Source organism: Etheostoma cragini, chromosome 19, assembly GCF_013103735.1.
Source record: "Etheostoma cragini isolate CJK2018 chromosome 19, CSU_Ecrag_1.0, whole genome shotgun sequence".
Classification (NCBI taxonomy): Eukaryota; Metazoa; Chordata; class Actinopteri; order Perciformes; family Percidae; genus Etheostoma; species Etheostoma cragini.
In genome coordinates this window covers 10,516,583-10,531,572 of record NC_048425.1, presented here as the reverse complement: position 1 = coordinate 10,531,572, position 14,990 = coordinate 10,516,583, and the positions used below count along the sequence as shown (strand labels likewise).

Below are 14,990 nucleotides of genomic sequence, written 5' to 3'. Positions count from 1 at the left end.
CCCGGCAGAGGAGGACCGTCGTTCCTTCGGTGCCTCAGAATGCTGAGCAGGAAGCCCAGAGTCTGTTTGCCAAAGAGGTATAACCCAGGTGTCCCATTGGAATGATGGGGGTCTCAGACTGCAGATTTGTAGCAGTAGTTCCCTCTAAAAAGTATAAAAACAGAAGTGTGGAGTTGACGTACTCATAGTACTCATAGTGTCTTTAAGTTTTCTCCGTATTATGACTTGTATTCCTTTTTAGTAATTAGAACCTGCTCAATAAAAAGCAGACATTTAATCGCAATCAGTGAAACTCTGAGTTCTCAACAAACTTTAAAGACTGTTCCTTGATTACTTCACACCAGCCTTCATGATGTTCAGCCTAAAGTCGTCTCTTAAAGCTCATAAAGGAACACAGAATGCACAGGGCAGTAGTAAACACATGCGGTGCTGATGATATATTTGTATTAGCAATGAAAAAACTGGCTCTTGTGGCGTGATGTGGATAAACTCTGCTGCTCTGCCAGGCTCTACATCTGTGTTCCTCAGCCAGCTCTCATGACTACAATACAGCATGGAAACAACTGTCCTAGGGATTGTTAAAACAGATCCAGGCTTACTCAGCGTATATCGAACAAAGATCCTTTCAGCTGACTTAATTGAGAATTTCACACAAAAAGGTAATATGCACAATAGAAACTATCTTGACAAATCACGACAGAGGTACAGCATCATTCTGCTACTTTGCATACTTATTTTGAGTTTATAATGGTTATGGAGCTGGAATTTTCCCTGTCCTCCTTGAGTCACAGTTGGAGAAAAGAATGCCATACTCTGTTAGGTGACTTTGCTGCGATGGCGAGCTTGTTATATATATATATATGAGTGTATCTGCTGCCGCTAATCCAGCTCTCTGTGTTGATGTGTTTGGCAGTGCATCAAGATGTACAACACCGACTGGCATGTAATCAACTACAAATATGAGGCTTACTCTGGTGATTTCCGCATGTTGCCAAGGTAAGAAAGATGTAGGGCTCAGAGTTAGAGCAACACAACATCCGAGTTCTTCGCTGCCAAATATGCTACATGTAGAAGAGATTTACTCTGCTCACGTGGGTCTGCTGGATGGGAACATGCAACAAATCACGGTTTCTGTGTATTAATGCAGCTCTCGGGCTTTACCAAAGTAGAGGAAATACTGCACATACATATTAAAATAACTGCAGAGTTCTGCCAGATTTTCCTCTACAACACAACAGGAGCAGCCCAGATGTTTTTGATTCTTATTTAAATGGTGATAAAGCTTCCTAAGGAAAGTATTGTTATCACCACAACCTGCAGTTGAACCATAAATTGGAGTGAAAAGCCCTATTGGCATGGGACTGGTATTACTTGGGGACCTCTAGCAATTTGTAATAATTACAGAGGTGTGATCTTAGTCCTCTGCGAATCTACCATGTCTGTAATTTGTCAATTAGAGATTCCACAGCAAATTACTGAACTTATTTCCCCAAACACAGAGGGTATGTGATAATATCACTCCCTTGCAAATCGGCATCTCTGTGATTCATGGTTTTATTGGCTGTGTTGGCAATAATAAAGGAAAGTTTTGACAAAGCTTTGACATCATATCCGTGGGATAATGTCAGTAAATTTGGGTAAAATACAAACTTCACTTATCCCGTGCAATTGCGTGGCACAAAATTCTTCAATAAAGTTATTTCTAAATCACACGAGGTCCTCTGGTAATAGAGACACATGCATACACATTTTCTATAAAACCCTTTAATGCAATAACAAATAAGACAAGGTGGCACAAAACTTACTGACCAGTAGCAAAGGAGACAATGCAAGCAGCGTTTTTTGTTGCATGTGTTACCTCGGTTACCACAGTGGCAGTACAGTAGGGAGGGGGCTGATTTATTGAACACTGCTGACCCTCACTCGCTGTCTTATTTATTCATTTATTTTTAAAGCAAAGGCCTGAAGACAGACAAGCTACCAGCTCACGTGTTTGAGATCGATGAAGACGCCAAAGACGAGGTGAGTAGAGGGGCCCCAGCGCCAATTAGATCACACACATTGATCACTGCAGCGAGGATGAGTGTTCTGCTATTGACTCACTGGACCTTTTTAGTGACAGACTGCACTGAATGCACAGCTTTTAGTGATGTGCAATAAACCCTGCTTGGACATTAAAATGATCCCTTTAATCTTTTTAAATCATAGAGATTAGACACAAATTTGGCTCATTCCACATGCCTACATATGCTGAAAATATGCGAAAACAGAACAGCCATGCTCAACATGGACATAGAATGAGATGGAAATTAATAGATAGATAGAGATAGAGATACTATATGTAGCCATAAGGAAATTATAACATTGTCACAGGTCCGATTTAAACCCTGGACGTCTGCGTTGAGGCATAAACCTCCAAGTATATGTGCGTCTGGTCTCCCTACTGAAGCAACCCGGCCAAACCAGTGCAAATTCTATATATATTCAAGTACAAGCTTTACAATATATAAAAAATTAGAATAATCATTACTTTACTATACATAGATACTAGTAAATTACTTGAAGAAAGGTTAAAGTTAAAGTTGAAAATTGTATACACAGACAAAAAGATAGTGTGGTGTACTGACCATACAGGCAAGCTAGAAAAAGGGCAGGTGGCTAATAAATCCAGTAAGGGAGTCAAACAGTGCCAATCAGTCCAGTCCAGGGTAGTCTAGGGTAGTCTGGGGTAGTTTACGTGTATGTATAAAGGCACCCAGATGCCAGACGAAGGCATGGTACAAAGGGCAGTGCGCAGAGCACACTTAAATACTTACGTCAATCACACTCCTTTGTGCTGGAAGATTCCCTGTGACTTATAGTCTGTCAGTCCTTCCGTCCTGTCCACCCGGCAGTGTGACCCCTCAGAGACTGAGGGTGGGGCAGGGAAACCAGTAGCCTTCTGTATGTCCCATAAATAGCCCTCATCGATCCTCCTCCCCCTACCATCGGGCCGGATGCGGATAAACTTAGATAGAGAGCAGCTTTAATTGAAGAAAAAGAATTGCTGCTGCTGCCAGGACGGAGAGGGCAGGGAGGAGATGGCTCTATTAGTTGGTATTATGTAGGGTGTGATGAGGTGTGTATGCATGGCAGTGGGCCGCTTAGTTGCTGCATGTCTGAAGTATGGACTTGACCAAGCTGTGGGAACAGCCAGACACTTAGATTACAGGACAACGTGGGAGAGCAGGGTGGAGGAGACGTTTAAAGGACAAAATACCACTTGAGTGTGATTAGGCTCATTGCAATTGTGTACACGCACACATACACACCTCAATCCTTTACGCTCACTATCATGGTGTGTCTGTCACTACCAGATCATTGTACAATGCATTCCTCCCAAGTGGCTGGATGAATTACTCCAGAGAGAGAGAAAGAGAGAGAGAGAGAGAGAGAGAGAGAGAGAGTGTGTATGTGTGTGTTTGTATATGCGTGTGAGAGAGAGACCATGATAAATGTTTGTGTATTCTGCGTTGCTGATGAACAGTCCCAGGATAGTTATGAGTATGGATGGAAAGGCCGCACTGACAGGACCGAAGCCGAGTTATGTTAAACCCTAAACAAAATCCAGCTGATAAATTGATTTGGATTGACAGCATGTGATTAGAATTGATGACATGTTCTACTGCAGCTGTGTTCAGGGAACATTTCTCGCAACCAGGTATTTGTCAGAAACAAGGGAATAATGTTTTGTGCAGGTTTGGCACTAAATATCCAAAACATGAAGCTGTTGATACGGCACACTGTCTACAAGCACAGGGACTATTGTGACCATTAACCTGAATTAACCTGCAGGATAAAGTGTGTCGTGATTGATTTCCAGTCTTTGTGTCTGCCAGGACTCGGCATCACTGTGCTCCCAGAGGGGAGGCATCATGAAGCAGGGCTGGCTTCAGAAAGCCAACATCAACAGCAGCCTGTCTGTCTCCATGAGGGTGAGTCACCACCAGATGTCCTGTCTGTTATTCATATTGCATAACAGCAACAAATGAAACAACAACAACAGCAAAACGTAGGCTTCACCACAGAACTGGGGGGACATGGCAACTCTTTGTTCTACGTTATTGTTGTATCTCATGGACCATATACCACAGCCACACGGTGGCTCAGTGCTTCGCACTGCTGCCTCACAGAAAGCAGGCACTGCTGAGTACGGGTTTGATGCCCGGTCGTGTTACGTTGTTGTGGGTTTACTCCGTTTGCTTTGGTTCCCCCCCGCCATAAAGACATGCGCTGAAGGTGTTGGCATTACAACTGGAGTTGAATGGCTGCCCGCTGCTCCTAAATAGTAAGGATGGGTTAAATGCAAAATATACGTTCCTTGTAAGTTTAAAAATGTACTTGGAAAATAAAGAATATATTATACTATTATATCCCTTATTATGTCAGAGGTATATTATAATTAATACATACATAAACGGAGTAAAAATGTTTTCTAAATATAAAAACAAGAGAAGAGGAACTACCATAACATATTTAATAGCTTAGTATCTGCATCACTTCCCTTCAATGAAGAATTGTATTCATGTCAGCCGAGCAATTGAAATGTAGACGAAAAATAGACAAAGCCACATTATAAGTCTCTGTCCTAAGTTGTTTAGAATCTGGTAGATATTTCTCTAACTTGCTCTCCGTTGCTGTACATTTGCAGGTGTTCAAAAGGAGGTACTTCTACTTGTCTCAGCTCCCCGACGGCTCCTACATCCTTAACTCCTACAAGGATGAGAAGAACTGCAAGGACACCAAAGGCTCCATCTACCTGGACTCCTGCATAGACGTTGTCCAGGTACACAGGGCTGGGGAAAAAAGAAATCAAAGATACATCAAATGCCCAGTTGACAATATTGCAAAAAGGTTGCAGCAAAATTAGTTTGACCAACTCTCTTACGCTTTCAATATACCTTGATGCATGTTTAATCTAACTCCTGTGTCTCTCTGTGGGCCCAACATGAGTTCATTTTAGGTGCTGTGTAAGTTTTCTTTCCTTCTTCCCCCACTCTCCAGGGGCTTTTAGTCGCTTTGATTGGATAGATGTATTGCATTCCATTGACTTGGGCAGAAAAGTCCGGTTTAACGGATTATGAGGGGCTGCTGCGGTTGGCTTCATTAGACAGGCTGGGACCTCATTCAGGTCTGGACTGACTGGAGAGGCTGCCAGGAAGCTTTCAGTTTGATGAACGCATTCAGAAGATGAATTGCAAGACTGCGGAGCCTCATTCTGGCTAGTGGGTTTAATGTGGAAGCTTGTGGAGTGTGGTGTGGTTGACATGTAAAGCATGTTTTGCACACAAAAGGCCGCAGCCTTTACGTAACTTTCACATAAAGATGACTCGGTGCAAAAAAACAGACAACAGTCTTCAGTGAGGAACTTAAAGCTTATTTTAGAGGTACTTGTCAAAAATTGGCTAGATGATATTAACCTTCAGGGGGAATCAGGTTCTGCTGACCCAAACTATAGCACTCCGGTTGTTACCAGAATATAGGAATAAAGTAGTATAAAACTATACAAGTATTTACAATAAGTATATACAATAATTCTTCCCCCCCGCCCCCCTGCAGAGCCCCAAGATGCGCCGCAATGGCTTCGAGCTAAAGATGCAAGACCGCTACAGCCACTTCCTGGCTGCGGACAGCGAAGCAGAGATGGAGGAGTGGGTGATGACGCTGAAACAGGCTCTGCAGAGCACCACTGAGGCCAGCCAGGACAGGAGGAATGGTGCTGAGACACTGGACTGTGCCCTGGGTGAGTTGTACCGTAATTACATCTACAAACTTGGGATGAACAAATGTCCGAATCATCTTTCATTCAACCTGTTATTTACAGTCTTATAGAAGAGCTGCTGTACAGTCATGATTCATCTAGCTATGATAAGAAAAATAGCATGTTTGAACATAACCTCTGACCTTATTTGAGTGGCTTTTGGTAATTAAATCCATTTCCCTGGCAGTGAGAGAGGGAGTTCAAAATAGGCATAAATCGGCTTAATATTATACCTACAGTTGCTGCTAGTAGAGGGATAAAAGCTTCCACATCAACTGTAAATTCTTCTAAAAGATATTCAACTGTGGATGTACAAGTGAATCAAAGTTCAGGATTCTGCTCTCAGTAATATTTGTTTTTTTTCCGCTATTTAGTTTCACACCCCAATTCTCTCAAGTGTGTTTCTTTAGGGGACAGTTATGGGGAATTGTTGAACACGTTGCCTGTCCTGAGCTGTGGAAGAATGCCAGCAGTTTTTATGCAGTTTGCATATGTCTTGCCAGCATCTATGGCCCTTTTCTTCCCTTTATAATAATATACTCTGTGCAGAATGTTCTAGTAAAATCCAATAGGCCTAGCTTGGTCAGAGTTGCTGATGAGGGACTGAGAAGCCGTCCAGGAAAATGGAGGGGCACTAAGGGTTCACTGAGTCCATCGTCTGTCACCTGGGAGTCAGCGGAGTAGCGAATAGCCTCTTTTTGATTTGGCCAGTAGACTGTTAAGATATGAGTTTGTCTAACTGGGAAACATAATATACACGCAACCACATAGGAAGCTATTAGGGCAACTTTGAGGGAGCAGAGCTCTGTTGGACCTAATTTGCAATAGCATGATTTGTGGTGTGACCTTCTGATGACCTTTATTAATGCATGATCACTGCCCTGTTCATTTAGATGACGACACTGCCAGCCAAGGTAAAGGGGAGAGCCTGCTGGAGAGCCTGGGGAGGAGCTTACAGCCAGAACTTATGAAGGTATGAAGCACGGATGGATGGTTGCTTAATGACTTCTGACGGATTGGCTGAGTTAGTTAGATATACTGTAGACACCCCGAGGTTCTGCCTGTTTAAAGGTGCTCTAAGCGATGTTGGTTGACGTTACTTCTTGTTGAAGATAGAAGTATTTTCAAACAAAATGAGACACGCTTGCCCCTTCCTCCTCCTCATCCCGCCCCCTGCCCCTCGCTTCTGTGCTTCCGCGCACTAACCCCCCAACGCCCACCCCCAAATCCTTCTTGTCGGTTATTGGCTGGAACACTGGTTGTGTATGCTTCGAGGTGCAATTGGGCGCAGTTTATTTTGTTGCCGTTTGTACACCCTGGGCTGTCTACAGAGACCGCGTTTTTTTACAGTGTGTTCTGGGGACAGGCAGCTCGCGACTAGTGAGAAGAAAAAACGCGTGACATTGCTTAGAGCACCTTTAAAAGAAGGTTATATAATTAGACAGTGTGGTCTTAACCCTAACCCTATCTGTAAAGTGTCCTGAGATAACTTCTGTTATGATTTGACACAATAAATACAATTTAATGTACAGAAACATTTAAGATTTCACATTTTAAATGTATAAATTTTTTGTCTTTGACACAGTAGTTGTCTAAATCCCTCATTGGCATGTTTATTAATGTAATTATTTGTAAAAGAACAAAGAGAAGAAAAAAAATCTGTCTCCTTTAATGACAGCTAAAGAAGACATACCTCACCTCAGAAATTAGTCTGCGCTTTTGAACCAGACAACATTATTACTCTCTTGTTTATGTCCGCGTGATAGAAGAGCAGCTCTTTTGTTGTCTCTGTGTTTAAGTCAGTTTTCGGAGCTTGAGAACAGCAGTGTTTATTCTACAGAGGCCATGCTCTTTTAATATGTCTATAAACCCAGAGCTACACACAGACAACAAAGCCCTCTGTGCTCTGTGGGACTCTTTCACTGCTGTTTGCTCTGGGCCACTCAAGCACAGCTTTTCTCTCTCCATGCACACTTGAGTCGGTCCGCAGGCTGGTCACAGTGAGAACAGGAAAAAAAGGGAGATGGATTAGGGCTCTAACCATGACCTAAGGGTTTGATATGTTTGTCTTTATTATATGCCCTCCTTCTTCTTTTGTCTGGGTTTGTTGACTGCTTGTCTTCTTCTCTGTCTTGCTCTAACTCATTCTGCTGTGCAGGGCCCATTACTGTGTGTATAAGTAGACTTTATATATTTACTACACTTTATTTTTACAATAGAGTTTAGAATGTGCCATATAAAGCATCAGCAAACATCAATAACATTTTTAAAACTAAAATGCATCGTGTGTGTTTGTGTGTGTGTGTGTGCGCGCAGTATGCCAGGGAGACCGACCAGCTCAATAAGATCAACAGGAATGAAGGCAGACAAAAGCTTTTCTCTCTGGATCCTGAGACACAGGTATAAAACATACTTGGTTATCTTATCATTTATTTATTCCCGTATTGATTCAGACTATTTGATCTCTCCTCCCCTCACAACGTCCACTGTTTCCTTCTTCTTTGTCCTCTCCCTTTCTCTTACTGCTTGCATTCTCTCTGGTCTCTCTGCTGGCTCAATCTTTCTATTCTTTTTGTTTTATCTCTTCCCTTCTTCCTTTTTGCTTTCTCTCCTCCTCTCCTCCCTCCTGTCCATTATCCAGAGGCTGGACTTCTCCGGCATCGAGCCAGATGTGAAGCCGTTTGAGGAGCGTTATGGCCGTCGTATCGTGGTCAGCTGCCACGACCTGACCTTCAGTCTCCAGGGCTGCGTCAGTGAGAAGGGCGACGGCGTCCTCACCAATGTACGTCATCACCTTACACCTTACAGGAAAATACTAATTTTATATTCCGCTTATATGACTCTACCGTTATCTCTAATACTTCCTCTGCTTTGCCATGTACTATTACTAATGATAAACTTCAACCTAAAATAGATGACCATAACACCTTATGTTCATAGAACAAATAAAAACAACATTAAAAAAATAGGGTGGCATGATGCGGTGGTTAACACTGGGTTCTGGGTTTGACTCTCCAAAAGTATAAATTGGCATAGCTAAGGGATGGATCGACCTAGAAAACCTTAGCTGTGCTTAAAAAGTGATCACAAAAAAATTAAAAATAATACCATAAGGAATTGTAAAAAAAATGCCTCTCTAGTAAGTTCTGAATGCATTTCAGCATCTAATCACAACACACAGTCCTCCACTTAACACCACACAACTTCCACCTTCCTCTGCAGTGCTGCCCCAGATAGTACACCTTCATTATTCATGTTGTGCCTGTCTGGAAGCAATGGAAGTAAACAGGCCAAAATACTAACACAACTAGATATGTATTGTTTTACCTTCTTTTCAAATTCCACAAACTGATGTTGCTAAATGATTCTTTTTCTGATCTAAGTGAGAATCTAGAACTTGAGCTTTAAACGCCTCCAAATAAACAAGGACTTGTGCAAGCAGTCAGTTTGATGAATGTTGGAAACCTTTTCAATGTGTTCTACGTGAAGAGCTCCTGGCAGCATGAGACAGCAGTTTAGTGTGTGTGAGCAGCGCCTGTGTCAGACTGGATTGCTGTAGCCATTAAACTTTGAGTTGGTCCTCCTCCTCCTCCTCCTTCTTGCTGATGCATTAGTAGAGGCTTGTTGGAGAATTGAATTGACTTGACTCATATTTGTGGTCTGCAAGCAGCACGCTCTCTCTCCCTCTCCCCTCCCCCTTCTTCTTTCCCTTCTTTCCCTCCTTTCCTTCTGACAGGTTTAATGTTTATTGAGTTAGGCTTGTCCATCATGCAGGAACCATCCATCCTGGCATAAGTGCACAGTCATTCAGAAATGTGTGGGTGGAGCTACAGTAGAGCCAACATTGGCTTCCAAACTAGGGATTATCTCAAAGGAGTTATACAGATAATATGTTTATATAATATTTATCCTTATCAATTTTCTGTCAGATTAAAAACTGAAAAATCTAGCATTTTAACCATAGCAGATTTAATAGCATGATATATTAAAACTCATAATTAGTGTCATATTGGAAATGGAAAAAACTGAGTTGTGTCTATTGTTTTGGTTTTCCGTCACATATTACATACACATTTGTGCATGTAATAAACCCAATGCTTAAACTAGTTAGTGCATCCAAACAATAGGTGTCTTAAATTATGCCTTTGTCGTGCTTCCCTTGCAGTAAATGTAAGAACATGTGTTAGACCTTATAGAGTTAACATGATGATTTTCAATTCCCCAGCAAACCCGGGCCACAAACATCAAGCAGGACATCTCACACACACACACACCTGTTCACCACCATGCCCTCAGGCAGACAGAGAACCCCCCAGCACACGCACAAGTAGACTACGGAACAGCTTCTTCCCCGAGCTGTGAACATATTCCAGAAATCACACACACATCCACACATCCAAACATAAAAACATACACACATCCCTTGCCCTCTCAGTGCAATCAGACTCAGTAACTACTGTGTTAATTGTTTTCTAGCTATGCATTGAGAACAGGGAATCAATGTGTATGTGCAAGATTAATGTGTATGTGCGAGATGTGCATGGGTGAAAATGTGTATATACATATATGTGTGTATATACAGTATATATGTTTCTTTTTTACCCTATGCTGCTATTTTGAGAGGATGGCTCCAACAGAATTCTGTTGTACTGCATACAATGACAATAGAGATCTATCTATCTAATATGCTATGTAATATGTAACTTTAGAGTCATCCAACGTTTAGTTCTAAAATAAGTCCTTAGGGGGAATTCTTAATGGAGGTATTAAGCTGAATAAAGCTAGCGTGAAATGTGCAGGAAATGCATCCAGGTACATTTTAAACCTTGTCTGATGTATTCAAGTGTTAAAGCCCTTAACCGCCTCTCTGTTGAACCCCAGGTGGAACCATTCTTCATCAGCCTTGCTCTCTTTGACGTCTCCAAGAGCTGTAAAATCTCAGCCGACTTCCACGTCGACCTCAACCCGCCCTGCGTCAGGGAGATGCTGACCGACGCCTCTGGCCAGCTCTCTCCTTCCTCGGACGCAGAGGGTGGAGGAGGAGGAGGCAGGGGAGGTGGAGTGATGGTGAACGGAGACTCGAAGTTGAAAGGGAACGGCCTGCCGGTTCTTCAGAGGGTGTCCGATACTCTGCTGCGTTTCCCTACACAGGTAGAGACTTGGCTGTAATTTGATAGCTATGTGATTGAGGAAATGACTAACAATGACTCACTGATGGTGAGTAGCAAGTCTAAAGTGAGCGTGGAACCTAAAATAGTGTTGAATTGTTCTTACAGATCAAGGTGTGAATTAACACAGTGTTCCATGCTTTTTGTGAAAAATATGTCAACATCTCAGCACCCAGAACACAGTTAAAATTGTTTAAGACATACAAACAAAGCAGTAAATCTAAAGCAAAAAACTATATACATTTTTACCTTTTGGTTCATCCAAAGACACTGATAAATGCAATCAACCCTACTTGACAAACTAGAAAGAACCTCTGTGTACTATAGTTCCAAGGGTTATATTTAAAGGGTCCCCTCTGTGTGATGTGTCCTCAGAAGATCTTTCAGTAGCAAAGTCTTATAAAACAGAAACATGTAATAGTGTGGACGTAGCCTGTGGCCTGTTTGAGGATTTAAAATGGGATCATCACCATCATCTGTAGTATACTATTCACACCCTACATTTTCCAAGCCCCGACAGGTTGTGGTTGGAGGCTGGCTGTCTTCAGTCTTGCCTTGGTTTGGAAAGAGGTGATGATGGCGCAGTGGACATGACACATGCCTTTGGTGTGGGAGACCTGGGTTTGACCTGGGCAAGACATACAGCTCAGCATTCCCACTCGCGCTGCAGCTGGGAGGGACTAGGGACTTATGACCTGTTAACTGATTCCCTGTTCTCATCTTATGTCAGAGGACTGATTTGGGATAAGATAATATGACTTTATTAATCCCACACTGGGATTAACAGCCCACAGCTCAAAGAAAAAGAAGAAACAAATGTGACGGAGATGGAGCTCTTTATCCAAATACATGATGATAGTTTTCTTCATATTGGATCATGTGCTTTCAATTTTCAGTCGCGTTTCCAGATGGTGAGTTTGTCCCCAGACAATGCTTGGTCCATATCCAGCCTGTAAAAATGTTGAAAGGATCATCAAGACCTCAGTTAAGCTCATTTAGCTAACATTTGCAAGCAATTTCAAAATCAATTAGGTCAGCACAGGGCTCGGCGTTGTAAGCTTAATGTCTTGTCACTTTGTCTTTGCTGTATTTCTAGTCAGGAGTTTATTTAATGCCCATTGGCAAACATTTGCAGGTGCTGTGAGATCAGCACACACACACACCTCACCTTTTAATATGATTAAGTGGATCAGCCAGACTTGTGTGGCTGTTGTGAAATAGGTTATAAAACATACTAGTTTACTTACTTTCAATTTCCGTGGTAAGAGACATGACTGAGCTATCACAGCTACAATTTGAAACAACTTTACAAGGTGAGCAGATGAATAAGGGAGAGTCAAATATCTAATTTAATAGCAGAAACAGAAATTATAACAGAGAATGTAATAGAGAATATAAGAGAGTAACAAACCAATAACAGGCCAGACACAATTTGAAAGCTGCAGACGTACAATAAAACAGATGTTCCAAGTCTAATTTATGTTACATTCTGCCAACCAACATCTGTGAAACACACACACACACACACACACACACACACACACACACACACACACACACACACACACACATGCATACAAACAGAGACAGACGTACATCTGTGATTAGTGTGCTGTTATAGCTTGGAAGACCACAGTTTAATTTAGGTGCATTGGGTGTGGTCCAAGGACAGGGCCTCCACTTCTTATGTCTCTCCTCTGCATCAGCTGCTCTTTGTAAAAAAAAAAAAAAAAAAAGAGCTGTGACATGATGTATGATGTAAAAAATTATGACTTTAGGAGCTTTTTTTTGTTGTGCGCTAAGTATGGCAACAAATCCTAATGTCAATGGTTGAAACCAAAAGCAGCAGTGTGTGGTCGTGTTTGAGAAATAAAGGTCTGTGATGAGGGCAGATAGGAGAGGATGGACGAGGTTGTGGCTTGGAGTGTAACCAGGGAGTGTGTCTTTCTGACTGGCACCATGCTCTTCTCCTCTAAGACGTGTATTATTAATGGCCATGGGAAGTCTACTTCTGTCTCGTTTTGAAGCAGCATTAGCTGCTACTGCTCGCTCGATAGTGTCACTCAGTTTCATTACTTGCTGAAACTTTACACAAAACTCGATACACATTGAGAGACGCGATGACATGATGAAATGACGGACAGTAATTAAAGTGTACGGTTTAGTCAAAGTCAGAACTTTGTTCCTAGAAACCTCTGTGGTTAAATGTACTTATCATACTAATATGAGCTCATATAGCAACATGGTTTTGTCCAAACATAATTTCTGTGTGAACTGACACTACATGCTTAAATACAGCCACATCTCACCAGACCAAAAATAGATGTGGTTATCCTGTATAACTTCAGCTGACAGCAACCACTTCCTCTGCACTTGCCCTGTAGAGACTAAAAAGACATTTTAACTTTGTGTTACTGATGATGATTGCTTGTTTATTTGAGTACCCAGCAGTTTGAAACAAAGCGGTTTTAAAAATAAGGGCTGTCGGAAAAGACATTAATAATCACCCTCCCTGTTCATTCCTTCCTCTCTCCTCCAGGGTATCTTTTCGGTGACCAACCCTCACGCTGATATCTTCCTGGTGGCCCGTGTAGAGAAAGTGTTACAGAACGGCATCACACACAGCGCCGAGCCGTACATCAAGACCTCTGATGCCAACAAGGTCCGCCGCGCCGCCATGCTTTTTCACCTCACTTAAAGACATACACATGACCAAAGCGGCAGTGAGCTTTCCAGTTTACCACCCCGTCATCGTTTTGTTTTCTGTCCATATGTCTCTGCAGACTGCTCAGAAGGTACTGAAAGCTGCCAAGCAGACATGCCAACGCTTGGGCCAGTATAGGATGCCATTCGCCTGGGCTGCCAAGTGAGACAGGAATAAATCCCTAAATTCAAAATATAACCCAGTGATGAATCTGTTTGGATTAATAAGAATGAATAACATACAGTACATATCACCATAATAATATAAGGCATTGGATTTTATAACCTTGAAGTCTGTTCATTTATTATGTATGGCAACTGCGCTGTAGCCATGTGAACAATGTGTTTTCAGGCAGGTGTTCAAAGACGCTCAGGGCAGCCTGGACATGGATGGGAAGTTTTCTCCTCTCTACCGCCAGGATAGCAGCAAAGTTTCCACCGATGACATCATCAAGCTGCTGGCCGACATCAGGAAGTGAGTCATAACCACGCTTCTGCGGTAAATCTGAAATTGGATCTGCTAGAGCGGTCGATGTAGTTAGGTTTAGGCACGGGGAGTGTGGTTTCGTTAGGGTAAGAATACCAGCCAATGTAAGCCAATCAGAGGCAGAATGAGGCAAAACTAGGCGGGCCAAGAGGCACGTCCTGTGACATCGACATGTGTAATGGATCTGATCTAGCATCTACCCTCTTCTGCTATTTAAGCAAGTGCTTCGGTACTGGAGTTTCAAAACACTTACGTTGCACGCCTTTTTTTAAGTCTATATTATAGTTTTGCAAAGGAGACTGTGTGCTGTGCATTAGAATACAAATTTGAAAGGTCCTTCCATTCCTTCTATTGATTGCATCTTGTTCTTATTTCAAATCTCTTTTTTTTCTCGTCAGACCAGAGAAGAGCAAGCTTCAGACCATCCCCGGACAGCTGAATGTCACCATTGAGTGTGTCCCACCTGACTTCTCAAGTATGTTGCCATTTCTAAACACTTCCCTTATCCTCACCATTATCGTTACAGCCTAGCCTGTTGTAGTTAGCTGCTGCTGCTGATCTTATCTAGTTTGTGCTATGTCATAAACAAAAGTAGAATGAACTTCAGTTTCTTGATCACCAAGATTACGGTCAAACAATAGTAACAAAGTGCCAAGACCAGACGGTACTATGGACAGGTATTTATTTATTTATTTATTTATTTATTCATTCAGGACAATGCACATTGATGAACATGCACAACAGTACATGTAACTGTGCCAGATTGTAGCCCAAGGGCTAATTTCCATCTGCAGTCCAATAGGCAGGTTGGAGTTTACACAAAAGACATAGG

General features: G+C 42.2%; 1 protein-coding gene across 1 annotated transcript in view; it reads left to right on the top strand.

Annotated features, from left to right (window-relative positions):
* dock11 (dedicator of cytokinesis 11) overlaps positions 1 to 14,990 on the top strand; it is a 52,650-nt gene that overhangs the window by 5,898 nt on the left and 31,762 nt on the right. Inside the window, exons 3-15 of the mRNA XM_034857367.1 lie at positions 914 to 996; positions 1,956 to 2,022; positions 3,879 to 3,974; positions 4,691 to 4,825; positions 5,599 to 5,782; positions 6,694 to 6,773; positions 8,117 to 8,200; positions 8,442 to 8,582; positions 10,682 to 10,951; positions 13,508 to 13,630; positions 13,752 to 13,834; positions 14,024 to 14,146; positions 14,557 to 14,633. Of these exons, the coding sequence (XP_034713258.1) occupies positions 914 to 996; positions 1,956 to 2,022; positions 3,879 to 3,974; positions 4,691 to 4,825; positions 5,599 to 5,782; positions 6,694 to 6,773; positions 8,117 to 8,200; positions 8,442 to 8,582; positions 10,682 to 10,951; positions 13,508 to 13,630; positions 13,752 to 13,834; positions 14,024 to 14,146; positions 14,557 to 14,633 (1,546 nt within the window). The remainder of the gene's footprint in view (positions 1 to 913; positions 997 to 1,955; positions 2,023 to 3,878; positions 3,975 to 4,690; positions 4,826 to 5,598; positions 5,783 to 6,693; positions 6,774 to 8,116; positions 8,201 to 8,441; positions 8,583 to 10,681; positions 10,952 to 13,507; positions 13,631 to 13,751; positions 13,835 to 14,023; positions 14,147 to 14,556; positions 14,634 to 14,990) is intronic.